The sequence below is a fragment of the Opisthorchis viverrini genome, assembly GCF_000715545.1.
Source record: "Opisthorchis viverrini unplaced genomic scaffold opera_v5_9, whole genome shotgun sequence".
NCBI lineage: Eukaryota > Metazoa > Platyhelminthes > Trematoda > Opisthorchiida > Opisthorchiidae > Opisthorchis > Opisthorchis viverrini.
Window position 1 is genome coordinate 4,115,936 of NW_008751665.1, and position 22,421 is coordinate 4,138,356.

The following is a 22,421-nucleotide window of genomic DNA, read 5'->3' on the forward strand; positions in this document are numbered from 1 at the left end:
TGTCATGCCGGTCTAGGGTTAGAGGTCACTACTTGCGGCAGAACGGCGCCTGGATTTCGCGGTGATGGATTCATTTACCAGTGGATATGGCATATATGCGACGTAATTAAGGCCAAATCGCGAACGTCGCCATATGGGTGTACGGTTGATGGATTTTTGTCCAAAACTGCCAATCAACCTAGAGTGGGAATAGCTAAGCGAGTGAAGCGACAATGATGAATAAAAATGATATATATGGCCACCTGGAATGGATAAACGAAAGCAAAAAAGATGACTTAGGAGCCAAATACATGCCGAGGAAACTAAAGGAATTTAACTTGCAGAAATGGTGTGATCGCACGCGTCCTAGGGGCAGGCGGGTTACGATGAAGGCAAACTCACAACAAACTAGTCCGTCGAATGAGTTCATGGGAAGTAGTTTTGAGCCAAAACAGTGATTTAGCTCTCGCCGTCTTCCTGAGAAAGTAAATACTCGGTGACCTACCAGGTCGCCTCAAACCTCACTGCCCTCACGCGGCTCTCAAGAAACCGAATCATGGTAATACAATGATGAGTCTAAAGAGATACCTGCAACTACTCTCTACACACTCTTAAGGGAGCCACATCTGCCAGCTCATCGATTTTCCTGTGCCCACAAAAAATTGTTTGCCTGGTTCCATCCGTCTCTAGGACGAGCTCCTTCTTAACTGCTGGGCCGGTGGATCAGATTGCACTGAACTTTCAACTTTACCTGCCCACAAATCAAACAATTTTACTTGCGGTGCTCGTTCGGCCCCGTGCATTCGGACAACCCTTCTCTGTCCGCCGCCCTGTGCTGACTTCCGCCTAACAGCGACAGCGGGGAGTCTACCAGTTCCAAGGTAGATAACACTTCTAAGACGACATCGGCCACTCGAAATTTTTGAGACTTCGACGTGCAACATAACTGTACAACTTCACTCACATTTGAGACCGATCCTTAGGCACATCCAAAATGCATTTGAATCATGATCTTAACCGCAGAAAATTTAACGAAGTTTTAGCAGTTGGTGATAATTATTTGAAACCTTGAAATCTCCTCGGCCATTGCTGTTTTGACGAAGTCCGTTTCAACCTACTGACGGTCTTCCTTTGGCGCGGCGTTCACATGGCATTGGCTTCCACGTCTCTGTGATCGCGGTAGTAAATAAACCTTCGATGTTAGTTTCATTATGTTTTCGCACATATTGGACTTGCACATTGAATACCTCGGGTTTTCGGCTAAATTTACAATAAAGAAATAGCTTCCTATCGTCGCAGCAGGCATGCCGCTTGACATCTCCAAAAATTCTTTAGAGCTTGTGTATTCAGTGGTTTTAACAACACTGTCAGCACACAATTTACTGAGTGCCCTGGCTGGGCGCTGTCTTCAACGGCATTTGACACTTTGGTAGTGTCACGGAAAAAAATAATAGATTTGTGCACAAAGGCCACTGCTCTGCGGTTTTGCCAGTATGTATGCCACGCGTCACCATCGATGGCCAACGGTGACAAACAGGATGATAAACACATTACGCTTGCCACAGGTTGCTTCGCCGTTGGCTAAGGTCTGCTAAGGGTGGCAACCTGAAAATAATTTACGTTCAGATTGGGTAACTTCTCAAAAATTCCCAGAACCTGCTGTGTTTGAGTGAAGCCGACGGTTGTAAACTTAAAGATGACGAGGCATATTCACTTCCTAACTGAATGCGTCCCACGAAAGACGTCCCAACACCTAACCCCATTACACCCAAACTATAACGGAATGCGCCACCTATCTAGCAGCCGCGTCGTATTAATGATAACATGCTGCAGAGCGGGCTGAACGTGAAAGTAAAAATTTATTAAAGCAATCATTTATTTTTGTCCATCCAACTCACATCAGACATCCAATGCCAAAGTTCTCCATTTTCATGGATTCGATCAAACACTTGCCTCAACTTCGAGCCGATTGATTTACCTATAAAATCAATTGTGGTATTCAAGCATGTGGCCTTGGAGTACATGGCTTTTGAAGCGGCGTCTCAGTGTAAAAGAACTATCCCCGCGGTTATGAATCTTGTTAACTCCTTGCTTGGTTTTAGTCTTCATCTTCGCCCTTTGATCAGATTGGTTGATCTCGAAAATCAGGGGCAAGGAAAGCTCGCAGAACTTTTCCACTGAATCCTGGTGTCAGAGCAACTCTGTATTGAAAGAGGAATAATCCTTAATTGTGTTGTTGATGGAGCCGAAGATATTCATTGATTGTTTGCGAAAATCCGTGCCCAAAAATCTGACCAAATCTTTCATTTTGGTGATTCTGTTATTCGCATGCAGGATACGCTTCCGTACCTGTTGCACGAATGTACCACAAATGCGATATAATCTTACACATCACCGTTCATACATTTTCCCAGATGCTTTAGCAATTTTTCTGAAAGTAAAACATGAAACCAAGGCGCCATATTAACCCACATCGGAAGCTTTGGGCTCTGACGTTCTCGTCATGCGTACCTTAAAATCAACCAGGATGCGCAGGAATTTTTGTTTGAAGGATTGGACAAATACGATCCATCGAAACTGAAGCATCGTCGCCGAGGTCACTGGTTCCTTGACTATTTCGAAAGTGCGGTGGAACCATCACACACGACCGAAGATCGTTGACCCTTCCCAACGGCGAACTACCTTAAATAATAATAATAATACCGTCCGTTTTCAACTAGTCCAACAGCTAGCCCCCCTAATAGCTACCTCGACGACAAAGTTCACCTTCCTAAATCTAGGCACTTACTCTGGACCAACTAGTACTTGGCTTCTGGAGCAGCAAACGCATTCACCTTTCTTGGGTCCACTTAGCTTGCTGTCTTCCACTTTTAGATTTTTTTCTATCGACGCCGTTGTATCTCATACCTCCTAACACCCACCAAGCGTTACCGCTTTCATTCTATTTCTTTCTCTTCGCCCCTTTTCCCAAGCTTCAATCCTCGACCGCAGTTGCCCAAACTCCCCTTAGAACTTTTATTCACTCAAACTGGCTGGTGCCCGGTCTACACTCACACGGTCCTCTGACAGAAGGAAAATTATCCGTGAGCCTGCATCTGCATGACTCCGTGTCAATCTCCGTCTCAGCCAGAACCGGCGTCTCACCACGAATCTGCGTATCCCTTCTCCAACCCTTGAAGACCGTTTCCGGGTTGTCCATAAACCGAAGCATGTCAGTGCGATGATGGCATGACGCTGTCATACCCAGTGAGATGGCACCCCCGCAACTATTTTCTCCAAAATCTCGACTGCAACCCCTCGCCCACTCAAGCCTGTAGCCACAACTTCGAGCATTTCCCATCAGGCCACGTCTCTGGGATGAGCTCTTCCGTACCCAGACTTGGCTGGCCTGGCATTTCTGCTGCAATTTCGGCTTGCCTGTTGCACAAGTTCAAATCCGTATATGGAGTTCAGGTCGCCCTGCGTATTAGCAACTTTCCCCCATTCAACCTATCCCCCTGCAACAGTGCAACCAGTGAGTCTGCTTGCTTTCAGATTAAACCACATTTTTGAGACAAAACTTGTCATGTGCTCCCAATTTGAATTACCCCATCTCCATCTCCACTTTTGCTCGTTGTGAATCCGGCCATTTACCTAACCACCCAAGGTAACTCATGGCCAGCAATGGTTTCCAGTTTTAGTTCATGCCACCTGACTGTCTTTGATCTAGTCGAACCTCATGCCCACTTTTCCCAAAAAGTTGGGAAATAACCTATTATTGCTATATCATCAGGGGTTCCCCACTGTTTGTGACATTGTCCTCTTTTTGTGCAATCCGCACCCCAACAAATCCCTCAGTCATGCTCCATTCTGACTGTAAAACTATGATCATGCCGGACGGTATGCCACCCACAAGTTGGGAATAAACATTATTATTATAACAATTATTAGTGCTTCTATTCCATATGACCTGTTTATTATTCGATAACCCAATCTTGCCTTATTATTTTTATTTCTTTGCCACATACTCCTGGCAAAGTAACTTATTGGGTAGGCGGACCACTACAAATTTGGTGATCCAGATTATTCTTAAATATTTTTTGAAAACCTTTCCTTTCAAGTCGCCATAATTTTGTTTACTATGCCCGGTCGTTATGGAGGCACAGATTGGTTCATCGGATTTAGTTGAGAATGCAATTAGCATCCGTTTAACGGACTATAATCCACGCAATCCCAGGGTATGGTTTCACCAGGTGGTGGCAATTTTACCACCCGACGCATCAATTCCCAAGTCACCCGATTTTCCTATATTGTCCAGAATCATACTTGTGGTGCGGCAACAGAACTGTAAGATCTTTTGGAGGATATTCCCAAGGGAAATCCCTATGACGCCCTTCGAGCGGCCGTCATCAGTAGGACAGGGAAATCAGAAAACAAATTACTACTAGACTTATTCACCACAGTCGTGCTTGCTGACAGATCGCCGTCACAGCTGCTTCACCACATGCGCAGTCTCCCCCGCGACCGTAAGCTAGCGGTGAAAATCATGGCCCAACTATGGCTCGACAAACTTTCACGTTCCATGTCCCACGTCATCAGCACTTTTGTTGATGACCACAACTTGGAGCAGCCACGCCAGATGGCCGATAAAATCCACGGAGAATATCCCAGTAACCCCGTGAACTCCGTCTCCGCCTTATACTTACGGCTTCTACAGATTCCGATACGATTCTTACTTCCATATCGCAACTGCAAGCTAAGTTTGATACTCTGACCGATCGCCTGCAACGGCCAGAGATCAACGAGCATCGACCACGTTCACGATCCCGATCGTTGTCTCGTGCCTGTCCTTCTTGGTGCTGGTATCATCAAACTTCCCATCCTCAGGCACGCAAATGCCAACCGCCTTGTTCCCTCAAGCCACGTACCAACACCCCTTTAAACACCCCGTCCAGTCAGTGACAGCGACGACCTTCTGTGGTCCTCCTCGCACTAGTCGCCTATTCCAAATCACCGATCGTTCAAGTGGTCTACGTTTCCGCGTATATACGGGAGCTGAAGTTAGTGTGCTACCACATAAGAATCCACTTCCTGATTATGCTTCTTATTTGTTACGAGCCGCGAACCTTACCCGCATCGCTACACACGGCGAACTTTCCCTCACGCTTGACCTCGGATTGCGACGTGCGTTCAAGTGGATCTTTCTTTTGGCCGACGTCAAAACACCCATCATTGGTACGGACTTCCAGACTCGATTCAACTTATCTGTCGATGTTCGACATGAACGCCTCTTGGACATGCTAACTTCCCTCTCAGTCAACGGATTTGGTGCCCCAACTTCATCCACAGTTATCCGAGTTATCACATTTTGCTGATATAGGGATTTTCCAACCCTTGCTCATCCATGTAAGTACACCCAACCAGTCACCCATTCCGTCGTTCACCACATCCGATCGAGAGGTCCATCTGTCCATATAACTACCGCCGACTTCATCCGGATAAGCTAAAAATCGCAAAACACGAGTTCGTACACATGCTCGAACTCGGCATCATCCGCCCTTCATCGAGTCATTGGCCATCACCCCTACATATGGTACCCGAGAAATCTAAAGGTGATTGGAGACCTTGTGGAGATTATCGTTCTCTCAGTAACGCTATTATCTCAGACAGGTATCCCATCCCACATATCCACGATTCCGCAAGTAAATTACGCCGCGCAAACACTCTCCGAACTCGATCTCGTACGTGCATACTACCACATACCCGTAGCCCCGGATGACATCCCTAAAACAGCCATCACAGCACCGTTTGGCCTTTTCGAATTCACGCGTATGTCATTCAGTCTTCGAAATGCAGCTCAAACGATTCGACGTCTCATGGACGAAGTTTCAGGTGGTTCACCTTTTGTGTATGCCTATCGTGACGATGTTTTAATCGCTAGCACCTCCCCAAATGAGCATGCAGCTCATCTTACGGCAGCGTTTGAACGTCTTTCCACTTACAACATACGTTTAAACATTGATAAATGCTTATTCGGTGGTACTAGCCTTGATTTTCTTGGCCACCACATTGATCCCACAGGTACTTCACCATTACCCGATCGCATTTTGGCCCCAGAGTCTTTTCCATTACCCATCACGCTCACCCAACTTCGTCGATTCATCGATATCATCAACTAGTATCGGCGATTCATCCCCCATTGTGCAGATATTATGCAGCCATTGACCGATTTACTTTGCTGCAAAGAAAATCTGTTATTTTGCCCCATGCTGGCAATGCCACTTTCTAAAGAGCCAAGCAGGCCATTGATCACGCCACAAAGTTATCTTTCCTTGGTACTCACGAAAGTACGAAGCTGATTTTGACAACTGATACTTCAAACGCTGCCGTCGGCACCGTACTTCATCAAGTTGCTAACAATGCATCTCAACCATTGGCTTTATTCTCGCAGAAGATGCAGGCTGCCCAAGCGCGTTACAGTACTTTTGGTCGTGAATAACTCGAAATTTACCATGCTATTCGCCATTTCCGGTACTTGTTAGGAGGTAGATCGTTTACCATTCAAACCAACCATAAGCTACCTACGTATGCCTTTAACGCCAAGCCTGATCGATATTCACCACGCGAGATACGCCATCTCGACTATATTTCACAGTTCACTACCGACATTCGGTACGCTCCAGGTTCGGACAATGTCGTCGCAGATGCCCTATCCCGTCCTGACATCAACGCTCTTCTCCCTTCCATGCAGTTGCACCTAGCCAAGCTGGCGAACCGTTCTATCGTTCCCTTCATTTCAAGTCTCTTTAATTCCGTTACCCCTCCAATCCGGAACCATTTTTTGTGATATGTCTACCGGATCAGCTCGCCCAATCGTCCCCGAAGCTTTTCGATGCGTTGTTTTCGACCACTTCCGTGGATTTTCTAATCCAGGAATCAGAGCGACCAGGAAGTTGATTAGTGCACGCTTTGTATGTCCCTTCATGAATAAGGACCTGAAATCCTGGGCCAAACAGTGCATCGCCTGTCCACCCAGCAAAGTAACTCAGCATACGAACTCACCTATCGGTTCATTTGCCGTTCCTGATGCTCGATTCACACACGTTCATCTCGACATTCTTGGTCCACCTTTCCCATCAAACGGTTTCGCGGATATCTTTACCACGATCGCTCGTTTTACCCGTTTTTCCAGTTGCTGTACCCATTTATGTTACTTCCGCTGAAACGGTGATCTTTTCGTTTTTGCAGCGTTGGGTGAGTAACTTTGGCATACCTTCCTCCGTTACCACTGATCGTGGTTCACAATTTCAGTGTACTCTCTTCCGTGAGTTTTCTACACTATTAGGTTTCCATCACGTTTCGACCACCGCGTATTACCCTTGCTTCCATCGCTACCTCAGAGCTGCCCAAACGAACCCATCATTATGGTCCTCTTCTTTGCCCCTCATTTTGCTTGCCATTCGCTCCCCTGTTAAGGAAGATTTTCAGTGTTCACCAGGCGAAATAGTATACGGTATAACTTTACGTTTACCCGGTGAACTGTTTTCCCTTCTGGCACACATCCCGAATCACCCATCACATTCGTCACCCGTCTCAAACAGCATATGTCCGAACTACCTGCGACACCGACAAGGTGATCAAAGCGAAAAGAGCACATCTCAACCGATCTGCATTCTATACCATCTGCATTCGTCCGACATGACGCAAGGAGGAAACCACTCCAATTCTGTTATGATGGCCTCTTCAAAGTTATCGAACGTCACTACAAATACTTTGTTTTAGAGAGGAGCGGAAAGCACGACACTGTCTCCATTGATTGTCTGAAACCGGCCTACATTGAAGCACCCACGACCACATCCAGCAATCCTGCTATCCCAAACACACCCGCACCTACCCGAGATACCTCTGCCGCCAACCTCACTCCTTTCACTAGTCGCTCCGGACGACGCGTCCATTTCCCTCAGCACTTAGCTGATTACGAAACTTGAAATGAGCAATTCTTGATCCGTTACTTTAATTATTTGAGCGTTTTCCTCTTTCACGGTCAACGCCCTGGTGGAAGAGTAGTGTGGGTATTTGCACCTTCATTTTGCTTTCATTATAACACTACATATTTCGTCAATTGCATAATCGTTTTTTGTTTGAATACGAAGACTACAAAAACGTGCACCTGTTCAATTTCACAAAATACAAACGTGGTCAGGTGCTTCGACTCTCTCTTCTGATTTCGCTCGCGCTTGCAACGTTCATTCGCGAGTCTCATGTGCTAACTCCGGTATCAAAATATTTCAGACCATCTTCGGGATCTATTATATGTGGGAACTGTTCAGAAGAAGATCCACGGAAACCAAAATCGGATTATTGTTTATTCGCTGACCTTGGCCAACGACGAACTACTTTAAAGAGAACAATTACCAGTGCGTCTATTCCATCTGACCTCTTTATTATTATATACTCAATCTTGCGTTATTATTTTTATTTCTTTGCCACACACTCCTGGTAATGTAACTTATTGAGTAAGCAGACCACTACCTGTCTTCCGGTCTTTTCTCACCATGCATGACAAAGCCATTCGCTGCGTCTCCCCCGAATAATAGACGGACGCACTTCTCGTCACTCGGAGGAAGGCACCAGTGCAGTTGGAACGTGTAATAGCCATCCTCAGACACTTAACCCGGAACCATTTTCTCAGCATACGCTGGATACTTTGTAATGTAATTGCTTTCGGTACTGGGAGCTTAAAAGAAGGTGATGCACTGTTTTCGTTTGTATCTTTCATGTGATTGAAAGACGGTGAACAAAGGCATTAAAAGTCTCGATCCTGTATATCAGTCAGTGAATTTCCAGATACCCCGTCCGGGCGAGAAATGCGCGGTCTGTTGACCTTGAACGTCCACCAATAGACGGTTAGAATTTCACTGGGTTCAGTGCCTAAAGCCGGCAGCAACAATGGCAGAAAAGCCTCAGCTGCATAAAATGAACACGATGGTGGTGACAGCAAAGGTTGGTGAACCCTCTCCTGTTGGAAAACAACATAATTTCCCAAACTACATGCCTGTATTTTGTCAATCTGTGTTCACATTCTTGCTACCGATCGAGACTCTAATTTGTTCTTTGTGTTTCCATTTCAGATAGGTAAGGAAATTCTTGGTGGTGAAAAACTGGGTGACACACGACAAATGACCTCTGTCAAGAAGACAAAGAGATTAAAAAAGGGTTCCACCATCAGTCGCACAATTGAAGAAGGTTGGTAGTCATGAATAAACCGCTGAATGGTGTTTAGCGAAGGTGTTGCTTGGGTCCGATGTAAAATTAGCGGATGTGGATGCCGCACGAAGTCTCCGTGTACGCACGAATCGGTCGGACAAACTAGTGACGGTTAAGAAACGCAAAGCGCCAGGGGGTCGTGGTACTGGAGGTAAAGTAAAAAAACCAAGTGGACCGTCTGGTGATGGAGCGCCAAATGCCAAGTGAATTGTCTAACATCTGACAAGATACATAGCTGCCGTACGTTGCTGCAAAACCCTCAGCTGTCCCCGTTTTGCACCACAAACTCAGTGGACCCATACACCAAGCCCGTTTCAGGCAGCAGTTGTTTGCCCCGCTGTTGGCATTTTACGTACCTTTTATCCTGTTGTATGCTCACTTTTAACTTGTTATATTCTCAGTTGCATTGCATGTCTTCCTTGCGGGGGTTCTACATGCAACACTCCTCTTGATGGGCGTCTTTGTTCGGTGACTAGGGTCAAAATCATGCTTGTGGTTTTCACATTTACTGATCAAACGCCGCAAATGACTGCTTGCAGATAGTGGTTTGACAATACGGCAAGGACCGCTCATAAAAACACGGGGACAACTGGAAAACTCTTCACGTGGTTGCTAAAAACTCTTCGGCAGCCCACTACCAGTTCCTCTGTTGGAGCTCATCAGGAAGGTGCAGTCCACGAGTTTCCCTTTGATCAGCCTAATATTTTGCTTAAGATATCAGAGTGTATTTTCGAAATCGAAGCCACCCACAAGGTGTCTCGAATGTCATACCAATTTAAACATAAGGGGACCTTTGTGTAGCCTATTCAGCTGAAGAATATCACAAACGAGAGGTTCAGCTGAGTCTCCCGTGTAGGCCAAATGGATATGCAAATGAGATTATTTGTCGAAAAGAGCGAGCAGCTACTCAGGACCTTCTTGAAACTCCAGGTTGGCGGACAAAGAGACGTGAATCAGGATCACAAGTGGTGGATCGAGTTTCCCTAGAGGCTACATTGTGGGTGATTGGAACCAGGTCCAAGAAATGCGAATGCAAATGGCAAAAGAGCCGCACCGGCGTCGTAAACGAACATCGTGGGCCAATCTTGAATTCGAGACATCTCAGCAGTTGAAGCGCATAGATACTGACCGGGAGTTCCGTGGTTCAAACTTAAGCCCAGATATTCTGCCACTCCTGTTCAGGCTTGGGAGTGAAACAGCATGTCAGCCCTCTTGCACGACAGTCATGCATCTAAAGTGTACTACGGATGTACGTGTTTTTCGTTCTTGGTAACCGCTCTGTGACGTATAGGGTAGCTGGAGGTACAGGACTCACATGCAAAGGGCAAGCGGTCACCGTAAACCCTCAGTATTGGGTTCTATGGGTTGTAGAATCGCAAACACCAGATAAGCAGACGGTCCAAGGACACCATCATCGACGTTTTGTGAACCAAGTCGAAGTACACACAAGTTGGTTCGGACACACTGCAATGAAATATGAAGAGGGCTCCAGAAACGGAGCCGTATGCGAAAAACGGTCGGCGGACCACTCGGGGTGCGTGGTCTTTTTGAGGGTGTGTAACAACTGACAATTTTCTTTGCAGAAGTCAGCATGTGCGTATATCCTGCTGTCTGTCTCGTTCGCTTTTTCCTTATCGCTGTTCAAACTTAATACCATATGTTTTGAGGAACAGCTGAGACACAAACGCTTTGTCCCTGTTGGATTCAACAACGACATGCTAATTTCTGCATGCCGGACCTTCCGGTCAATAATTCGCGCTTTAATCACTGGGCTGTATCTAGCCCTCGGCTTGAACGAATACAACAATTGACACGACCAAATGCCTCAGGGAATTCCAGTTACACGATATTTACCTCGAGTCAGTTGTGCTTTTTGTTCCGTCGATAAGGCTAGAGAAGGTACAAAAATGGTGTAACCCGTTGTAGGAGTGCAACCGCAACCCTACCTCTTTCGGGTTGCCTATTTTTGTTCGTGGCTTAAGCCTACGAGGTCTGATTCATTTGGCCAATACCGTAGCTGCTGTAATCCTGACAAGGGGTGAAAATGCACAAACAGACCAGGCGAACATTATTGAAACATTAGGTAGCCCAGTCAGTGTTCGTTAACTATGTGGATAGCGGAGAATTTTCGCTGCTTCGCAGTAGCTTTCATGTTTCTCACCACTGGCATTGACAGCATGACATCATTTTTCAACACCGATGTTTCACTACCGCAACCATGATTTTTTTGAAAGCCCTATTGTGAAGGTTGGCAGGGGAGGGACTCATTGCTAGCTCAATCATTCTGAGGTGTCTACACATCCAGACACTCATTTAGGCAGTGTGGGTAAAAACTGACAAGTGCGCCACTAATATCGGTTGGTAGTCATATCTTGCAGTGTCTCTAACTAGACGCGATGGAGATCACGCGGTCCTCATCCTGGAAGACGAGTAGCACCGACAGCACCCAAGCGTTTCGTACTCGAAAACACCTTTGGCCATGTCAAGATTTGGCCATACTCTCTGCTTCCGCAAATCTGAGTTTGGCATGGAAAACAGCACTCTAATCGGCAAACTATGGCTAGGCATGTCCCAACCAAGACAGCTTCTGGTGATGGACACATTCTTCAGTGGAAGTCCCCGTTGCATAACCGAAGACTCGCTTTCTAATTGCCTCGTTACGAATTCGCGGATACCAACCCACACGAGCTATGGTTCCGAGACAATGATTGTTGAACACCTGAAGACGTCTCAGTATCACTGCTCGAACAGGCCAAGTCCCATCCATACAACAAAGCAGCCCGCACTGTAGCTTGACACACGTTCTCTGAGATTCAGGGATACACCACTCTGACACCATGGGTGTCTCAAATTAGCAAACGCTACCGGAGCTTTGTAGAATCTCATCTGTCACACTACAATCAGAACTAATACAACTTCCAAAATGCGTAAAACGCACCACAGCTTCGAGTGTCTTTTCATTGATTGTAAGTGGCGCATTTAGTAACTGCATGTCCAGAGCATGACCTCACACTGTGTAGGTGCAAAATGCATACCAAGCGAAGGGATGACTTTGGTCATTTCACCCATAAACACATGCACCTTCTCTTCGAAGATAAGTACGATGTCGTCTGCATATTCCATATAGATTTCTTCACAGGCTTTTTGAACACCGGGGTTTTGGAGACCTTCCAGCGTTCGTCTCATTATCTCATCGATCACGAATTTAAAAAAAAATGGACATCCCTGACAATGCTTTTTTACGGAAGCCCTTGGAGAGCTTTCCATACGCTCTCACACCCGGGAGTCTGATTATCCAAAGAACATATTATGTTCATAAACTTACGGGCATTCCTTGTTGGGCAGGCGTGTCAAGAAGAACAGACTGATCAACCGAGTCGAATGCATCTGGGGAATCCAGGAATACTGGAATCGTGAGTCGCCTATACATATGGCGTTGTCATATCACCTAACGGAGTATAAACATTTTGTCAACGCAACCCCTACCAGGCCGGAATCGCGCATGCTTCTCTCGAGTCAGTGTTCCACGAGCCACCAGAAGGCGACGAAGCACAAGTGATGCCAGTAGTCTCGTTACAACTGGGGTCAAGCTCACTGCGAGCCTCTTTTTTGGAAATGGATGCTATCACCGACTCTCTCCGGTTGCCTGGGACAGACTCCTTTTCACAAATGCAAGCAAACAGATCAGACCAGCGCTGACTGAGGACATCACCCCCATCTTTGAGCAATGCAGGTGGGAGGTCATTCGGACCAGAGACTGTTTGGTGCTTAAGAGAACATATGCAGTCATAAATCCCCGAGGCCATAAGCGGTTTCATGTTCACCGTCCGGGGTTCTACGTCACCTGTGGGCTCCAGATGGGTGCCAGCTGCTGGCCATGATAATTGTTGCTCATCGGCCCATTGGTCGAGGCGTTCTTTATTCGAGATGTTTACTTCATCCCGATCCTTGATGGTTTCGCTCGCAGGTGGTCTCCGAGGGCCGGTCGCACGGATTAACTGAAATACTCTTCGGATATTACCGGCTTTCTGGTCCTCTTCCATTTCTTTGGCTTTCTGTGTCCACTATAGTTTACGGTCGGCTCGCACGCTTCACTTGACGTCTGATAATTCGTTGCACCAGGTTATGTTCCGGACCGGCCGGGATATTTCTCCGAGATTTAGGCAGTGCCACCGTTCGGTCTGATATTCAGTTGTTGAGTGCGCTTGGTGGTGCCGTGCCGCAGGCGAAATTCCCAGTCCTATGCAAAGAGGTGGCAATCTGGTCACAGTATGAGTTCACATCCGATGGTGGAGTATTTGAAAGGACTCTAAAAGACGGCTCTGGTAAATTCGTCTGACATCCGACTCTGCCAGTCTCTCGGTTTTCGAACGATTTGCCTGCACCTTACGTGGCCCAGGAAAATGGAAGGAAAAACAACTCCGGACAAGTGCGTGGTCAGAGTCCACAAATGTGTTCCAAAACGACCGACAGTCAGTTATTGATCTAGCTGATAGCAACGTGATCGATTTGAGTTTGTGGCCGGTATGCCGCTGAAGGACACCATGTGGCCAGACGACTTCGGCTCCTTCGGAAATTAGCACTGCAGAAAAACAGCCTGCGATCAGCACACACCTGGGGCAATCGTTCACCGTTGTCCATAAGTACATATTAAAATCCATGTCGACCTCCTAATTGAGTGTGGGATGCGCTAGGCCTGCCTCCTTATACATTCAGATCTCCGGCAACCCCACAGTATATGGGCTTCTAGCTCACCACAACAGGGCGTCGTAAAACCTGTCTTTGACGGTTGGTTGGGTCGCAGACACGGTAAACATCCATCCATCAGCTTCCCGCTTGTGAGACTTCTTCACAGACGTTGCCAGACGAACCGCACAGAGGCGATTATCAACAGGTACCCAGTCAAGTAAGGATACTTCCACCCGGTGACTTAGGACGATACCAACCCCTGCACATCCCGCTGCGGCAGCTTGTGCCTCACCAGAGGTGCGTAGCCGAAAGCGAGTGGAGAGCGATGGGGCGGTTAGATCAACCACTCTGTTTGCATCTTGAATTTTTGTTCCTGAGACACAGCACATCAATGCCAAGCGAGTCCGGCTGATGGAACCATTCGAAGGCCAATGTGGTCTGACCAGCCTGGTATGAGAGACTGTCGTGGGGACACCCCCAGTATAGATCACTGGGTCGCTGAGGTGCGCAAACCGTCACATCACTGTAAGGTCCAGTCTCTTAATGGCGATCATATGTTTCTGCGGGGCCTGGGCTCAACATGAACATTCATACAGCTACCTGATGCGTGTCAACGCATCCGTAAATATAAACATGCTGGTCACCTGGGGGAGCTACCTTCACATTCTTATCGCAGAAGACAGTACGACTTTACCTCCAGATGGCCTCGTAATACGACTACTCGCATAACGGGGTCTCGTCGTTCGTCGTCGGGCTCCTCTTTAGCCTTCTATGCATGGCTGAACCTTTAGAAACTGAGTCCCAGCCAGTATAACCTGCATGATCATTACAGCATAGAAGCTTGACAAGATGACAACTCTAGGTTGGGCACCAGTTTTCTCTGGTGTTACTGTCACCGACGTTGATGACAGTGGGTTTAGGCAAACTTGCAGTATCTCATCCCTTCTACTTCCCCCGGGTTGCTTGATTACCAGGTATTGAAAGGGCGCCGCAGCCGCTCTTAACGTGAACGCACATTACTTTTGTGCTCTGTTAACATCGATAACCTGTTAAACCCCTCAGGTTGTGGTTCCCTTGGCCGAAAATTTCTGTTGGAGATTCCTTGGTCCGTTAACCTTACCTGTTCACGCACATCTTTCCCTAACTTTCTAACCTTTCCAATGAGAACCGCCTTTGAAACTTCCTACTACTCTCCCTCAGCTCACTAGAAGCCGTCAGTTTATCAACCAATTGACAATGGTGACCTCGGATGCGCTTTCCTGGTTTTAGCTTTGTTTACAAGGGTTTCGGATGATGGACTCTCTCTTGTGTAATCCGGTTGTGTGATAAATATGGGATACGGTTTTGCATTTTTTCAACCATCATTGGTGCTAAGTGTGCTTCGGACCGGGTTTCCACCATATTTGAGTGGTTACAACGTAAGACAAAGAAGGGATTGATTGAGGTACATGTACGTGCGCTTTCAGGTCAGGAGTATCAGCCTCTTACTTTTCAGTCCGACTGACTAGTCGGTGGATCTTTGACGGCTTTTGATGAGCACAAACATACTGCCAGTGGTGTCGAGGCCTATATATGATGCTATAATGTAATATTTGATAGTCTGAGGGTGGTCTGGCTGGTTGTGAAAATAGATGGGTGAATTTGAATAACATTTTCTTGCACCGAAACGTACGGTAAAAACTATTGTTTCTTTGAAGTGTAGGTTTTTGATGCTCGAATGGTAGGATATGGTGAGATACAGTCTCCTTCGGCGCGTAAGGTGCTGTGCTGAAGTCAAAACGAGCGCTGGTTAGCTGCGGGAACTTAAGATAGCCTAAACAGTCAAGACATTATCTACCGTAGCGTGCATCGTCGATCAGCACAACAACCATAAACAAAACCATCCGTTTTAATTCCGTTTCAGACTCATTCTGGAGTGACTCGGTGCGGTAGTTTCCGTTTATGCGTTAGGGAGCTACCACTGCTTTTCATATACCGAATCGGACAGAAGAGTCAAGAGACGCTAGCGTCTCCGAATACTAATCGTCAGCTGTCGCCAGGAATGACAGTTTACTCTTGGGAGTTACGGTTTCATGCGGTAGTTTTCACTGGTTGGGGCTTCGCGGTCAAACACTCCACAAAAGTGAACCAGCCGCCGGTTTTGCAACGTTACCCGAAAGGAGTGCAGTCCTCCGAAACCTGAGTTTTCCTGTTACAATAATTATGAATAGTCAGCATATCTCTGGCGTATGGTTAATCGCTTCCCACTCATGGTGTTCACCAACTATTTGTAGCTTTGCATGTGATTCGCCCTCCAAGGGAACATACTTTGCAGAGCACTAGCTTAACAAAACCTCGACAAGGAGGACTTCCCACTTTGAACTAGTTCACTGTAACAAAACTCCCAAATACAAAAGATCGTTCTCAATAAGCGGGGTTCTACGAGCACCACCGAACTGCAGATTACCACACAGCTTATGGCCACTAAGATATGTGAAAATGTCTTAATGAGCCTAACAAGCAAGGACGAGTGTGCTATTCGGCTCCTGGAGACAGACCTAATCGATCGGCTGATAAAATGAATTAATGTATTTTCAATCGGTGCAATTTGTTGACCGATTTTTTTTAGTTATTTGGTCCGTCAGCTTCGGACTTCCAGCTACCTACAAGAACCATGCACATTTTCATGTAGTCCTCTCTAATCGATCTCGCAGCGCCTGAAACTTTGTCCAGCTAAAGGAATATCAATCGGTCCGTTGGTTTTCATCTTATCGATCTGTTACCGGCTGATTGAAAAGTGAATTGTGTGGGAGCTCCCAGATCCTACACCCCCTGGATCCTGCAGCTTTTTGGGACCCATCAGAGATGTGAAGGCATTCGACGCAGTAAAATGACAGTGAGAAGTCCAACTAAAGCATACAGGATAATCATTTGTGACTCACTACATGAACGAACAATTCTGTTCTCCGGAACTTTGTCCTTGAGATTCACTCCTATTCGTAGATGCTCATCCTCATACCGTTTACTCGTTCGAACTTGCTGATAACTTCGGAAATATTTCGGTTCCCTCCAGAAAATGTCTTACGCTGACATCACTCACCTTTTATCACCGTTCTTTTTCTCAAGATAGTTGAATTTTATCTGATTTTGTTTCAGAGAAATATATTGATGCAGGTCTTCCTGCAAATCATGACTGCTATGTACGTGAAATGTCCGGTTTGGATTCGGTGGTCTAATGTGTGAACCGGCCGACTGTCACAGTATCATATAGTAACTGCTGCCCCAAGGGTGCTTGAGGGACACTTCATATAATATTTCTTAGCCTTTTATTTAAGTGACAAGTTGATGGCGGCTTCATAACTAATACAGAAACAACCCAGCAAAACAGACTGATCCAGGTCAGTCGAGTCAACGCTTTTGGAAAAACGTGACCGTAGTTTGTCGGATTCATCTGCCACCCCAGTAATTTACCAGTTCTCTTCCATGGGACAGGTTGACAGGACAGTGTCGTCCATCACAGCTGAAGTATTTACCACCTTCGGGCACAATTGCTCCGAATAGGTGAGAGGTCGGAGCGTTGGCAGGCATTTATTTCAAGCTGGTCAACCTGACGGACCGTAAAGCGTTGTCCCAAATATTACGAAATCAAAATCCAGCACTTCTGTCGCTTGGTAAGGTCCAGTTAATCAAAGTTCATTAGCCAACTTTGCATCTACAAAAGGTTTTCGGTCAATGCTCTTGGTTGTCGTGACGCCAGGTTTAACACATGGACATTTCCGCTTTCAACTTTGTTGCTTCACCTCTTATGGCTGAAGTGCGTGGATGCAGTGTTAACGCAATGCAATAGATGTCTCTCACGTGTACTGATGCGATGAACAAAATGGATCCAATATTCTTCATCTCTGTCTCGGAGGTTCTTATTTCAGGTGGAAGCTACGGTGATGTCAGCCATGAGTTCTCACTTCGACCCCAGTAATTACTCTAGCAGTGACTGCATACTATTTTTAAACAAAGCAGCCGAGAACTTATCTGCCTCACTTTATCCAAAGGACATGTTCATGTTCACATATCATAGGGAAGGCGCACAAAACTGACCATTGGATCCATTGTAGAATGTCTTCACAATTAACAGGTTAGCGGTTTACTTAGAGGAGTTACTTAACTTTGGTGCTTTGAACCACAAAGACTGAGTGACATTGGTACACGCACGTATCTGTTACTGGCACCTCAGTACTAAGTAGCCAGTAACGTGTGAAAGACGTTCCTAATAAGACTACAGTAGTTGAAATGGTGGGCCCGAAACAAACTTAGGATCGACGCAACACAGTGGAATGTCGTTCACGGCCACGACAGGCTGGCAGCCACAACCAACCGCTTATGAGCGCACGGACCGCGCTTTAACATATCACTAGCGACCACCCTCACAAACTCTGTCACATGTGACTCTGTGTAGCAAAGTCGAATTTTGAAAGCTGGTGCAGTCGACTGAGTGACGTACCAACAGTTGGTGACGCTGGGAGATCTTTCTTCGGTAGTGAATCCTATGTCAGGGTTTAAAGTAGTTGTCTGCCCAGCGCTGGCTGTACCATATTCATTCTTTGAACAAACTGAAGTATAGTAATGGCTGTGATGTGGTCCGCGTATCGCATATAGCAGAAGAACGACTTCCACCCAGGCTACATTCTTTCACCTTATTCCTAAAATTGTTTGCAGTAGCCCGACCCAGCGGTCTGTCCATCATTATTCGATCAATCTGGCTAAATGTCCATTCGAAGGATTTAAAATTGATTCTTTCTGGAAGCACGGCCTTCGGCAACTCTCATTGTGGGAAGGCTATATTATCCAGTTCAGTCGATCCACAAAGGTAGTCACTTTTATCTTGCGAACGAAAACTTGTAAAACGAGACTATCGGATGAGAAAGTGCCCTCATTTTTAATGTTCATGCATTTCGGTCCATCAGCCAATCCCAGAATTCATTGATACTTTAGCCGTCACGTGTCTGAACGGCCAGTCCTAGTATAGACCAACCACGGGGCGAGTTTACGCGGCAGTAGACTTGTCGTGAATAAAATTGGTTCATTCTTACGACGAACCGGCCGACAGATATGTACCACTCTGGACATCTTGCTCACGCGCAGAGATGAGACGCAGTATCTATGTGAAACATCTGATCTGGAACGTTCATGCAATTTTCTGGTTTCGGTACATTGATGTGCGAGTGCTGTCCAGCTGAGTACGTACAGTCTGCACACCGAACTGTATTGACCGTGAGTTGAAGCTATTAGCCATGACCCTAGGAAATGAAATGTACTCAAATATGTTTATCAAACAACCTAGGGAACTTGGATCACTCGAAGCAATGGATGAGGTAATGACCAAAAGCTTAGAGATTCCTCTGGAAGAGGGCGGTCCAAATGCTTCGAACAATAGCGCACATATACATAGCGATAAGGTAGGCGTACAGCACGGTAGAGCCGCGAACGATATGGTAAACCCGAGGATTGGCGTTACCTTCCAGCACACAGAAAGAAACTCTCCTTCCCGATAATTGACACCTCTGTGAAGAAAGTTACATCCACAGAGCTAGTAGGATTCTTATCGTAAGGCTGAAAGGGCCACCAATCTTGGCACAAATCAGTGCCAACCAGCGTTGGCTACTGCTAACGCAACACCGCTGCACAACATGAGGCTGTTTCCTTTTCTGTCGAATTTCGGATGGTATTCCAGGATCCGGCATACGTTCACATAACTAAATCTCATTACCTCTGCGGTGCATCAAAGCCTTCCGTATTGTAGTATTCCTTTTGGTGTCCATGGGGGCTTCTCTGTTTACATCCCGGCCACTTAAACTGTTTATAAATGTTCAAAAGTACGATGGAGGTACTATGTGACTGGTGTCCTTCGTTGCTGGGTACGGAGTCCCACCTCCCCTTCTTATTAGTTTTGAAATCTGTCAGGTAGATGCGTGGGAACTAATACCATCTTCGGTGGTGTCTGATATTTGTTTACGTTCTGGCACGTAGAGGCTTCCAGCAAGGACTTGACAGAGGGCTGTGTCCCTTTCGCTTTACCATTTTCTTTTAAGTGTTACGGGGCTGTGCGTTCCGCCTTTCCCTTTGGGCAGGAGACAAATATCTAATCTCCAGGCTTAATTTAAGTAGTCAGTTTTAACTGGCTGCAATGAGGACGTGTTCGCCCGAGTAGGGCTCTTGAAACTTCCACAGTGCTCTACTGAGGCAAGAATATGTCTAATCTTTTCCTGTCTACATCTACTGAAGTCCGTGGCAGCTAAGGGGATGTGGGTACATGCTCCATGGACAGCACTTGTCTTAAGTAATAAGGGTTGCACTGTAGACTTGAAAACCTCCGTGGAGCCAGCCAGCTGGTTCATCCATCTGTAAAACAGAAACAGTTACTGCCTTGTTGTCCATGGATTTGTGCACACCATTTTCATCGGTGGACAATGAAAATATCTGCTTGCTAAGGCGAACTGATTCAACCACTGGTGCACTTTGGTATGGCGACTAAAACGTGATAGCCTTTCGCCCCAGTTGACCTCACAACTCTTATACAACTCAGCTCTCTCTCAATTACTTGCATCACTGTTTCATTCGGTTCCGTTACGACGCGGTCGATCAACTGATTTCACTGTCCTGTCGATCTTGAACATTCACCGGGACGGCGATGGACAACCGTCCGGACAAACCTGATGCCAATTTCTTCCCTTAGTAAATTCCTTTTCGAAAGTATGACGTGGATCGCCTCTAGGTGTGTACATTCATACACCGAAAAACTCGTCGCCATGAGGAGACATGTACGATGGCTGTTTTAGACACAACCTCCGGCTGTCACATCGTACGTAGCTGGCTTCTACCCTCGCATTATTTCGCTGGGCTGGCTAACTTTCCTTCTTGATTTCTATTTCCAAAAAAAAAACGAATTAATCCATGTCTTGGGACTGATGAAAGTGGCAGATGTATTATTGTGATCTCTCTCCGACGCAAATTTTTCTTCCTGCTAGCGCTTTACGGCAGCTGAGTAATGCGGTATTTTTATTAAATCTCGTGATTTCTTCCCGGTAGAATTCGTCACCTGCTGACTGAAACTAATCCATCTCACTTCACCAAGGTTGAGGGGTGGTGGATAACTTGCGTAGTCCCCTAGTTTTTTTGTTGTTGCGGGGTTTCTGATTATTTCATATGATGACATCCTATTGTGTGGTCGGTAGGAGTAAAGTTGGGCGCAACAGATTTCCCACGGGTTTCGCTTTTTGGACTATAATCGTAATCCCCATCACCGATTTCTGCAGACATTTCAAACAATTAGAGTTGAGACTTTAACAAACGAGGCACAAGCGCAGTACGTTCGCTGTGGGATATCCAACACTAGCCGGGTGTCACACAAAAGTTGGGGTGCAAACGAGAGGGGGTCGGTTGCATCAGTTCGCACAGTGACTGGCCAGAGGTTCACCTGACAATAAAGGAAGTCGTGTAAAACTGCTGTTTTTAACCATACGAATGAAGCGACTAAATTTATATTGACTGCTTAATGAATCGCTTGCCATGTCACGAAAGTATATTTTGGATTTCTATAGAAGCCATTGTTCGTATTGGTAAGAACATGTTCATTTCTCTCAGTTTGAGGGTGTGACAGAATACTATTCAATATTTCTGGGTTCTCGATCGGATTTCTTTGCCATCAGAATTTCCATCTCCTCTAGAGTATCACTGAAGCATCGGAATCAAGCGAATAGCGTCTTCCTGTTCTCTACGAGTGAACAACTGAATAGTTGAAGCACTGGAAAATAAGTACCACTTCGACGGGGACCAAGTATTGTTCGGTAATAAGTCTTGGTTATTCTGTCCGTCTTCACACATCATATTTTAGTATGAGGTAGAAGGTAAGCTGATCAGTTTCGTTTCTGGGCCATACTATGTCGCCCTACTTCTGTCTGCGGTTGAACAGTTGAAAGGTTTCCTCAGATGCTTTAGACCAATTATATTTTTAACTGCCCTTCAAAATCTCGTGAAGGTATGCGCTTATACACCAAGTTACTTTCACTGCAAAGTCTTGATGGTAATGATTCTACAGTCACACACCGGCTAACTGATTACTAAGGGTAAAATCCGTCTCCGTTTCCACATGGGCAGGTGGACCGAGCATCACAATTGCAGCCTTTGTTTCCTGAACGTTCTGGAAGCCATGACAACTACTCGACACACCTGTGCTCATGGTGAGGTGGTCTGGAAACCACACTGCGTGAGGATGGCCATGAGGTGAAGTTTTGAGTTCAGTCGTTGCGTGTTGGACTCCTTATTTGTACATCTAGTTAGTACATGTCCGGTGCGTCGACTGGTACATTCCATAATGCCGCATTCGTGGGGCCAAAAATCTAGTGTGAGTGAATCACGCCTGTGTAATTTTTGAAGAATGGAGCGTTCACCATGCAAGAACAAAAAACTCTTGGACACTGACAATGCAGTGGTGGTTGAAGCTCTTTTCCTGGAATATGACATGAAGAACTCGG

At 46.2% G+C, this 22,421-nt stretch overlaps 1 protein-coding gene across 1 annotated transcript; it reads left to right on the plus strand.

Moving 5' to 3' along the window:
- Positions 1-8,870: 8,870 nt before the first annotated feature.
- T265_00937 (hypothetical protein) lies at positions 8,871-9,432 on the plus strand (the record flags this gene model as incomplete). The annotated part of the gene is made up of 3 exons (XM_009164832.1): positions 8,871-8,961; positions 9,090-9,204; positions 9,242-9,432. The coding sequence occupies 3 exons, from the start codon at positions 8,908-8,910 to the stop codon at positions 9,430-9,432; spliced, it is 360 nt and encodes a 119-aa protein (XP_009163096.1).
- Between the last annotated feature and the right edge of the window lie 12,989 nt (positions 9,433-22,421).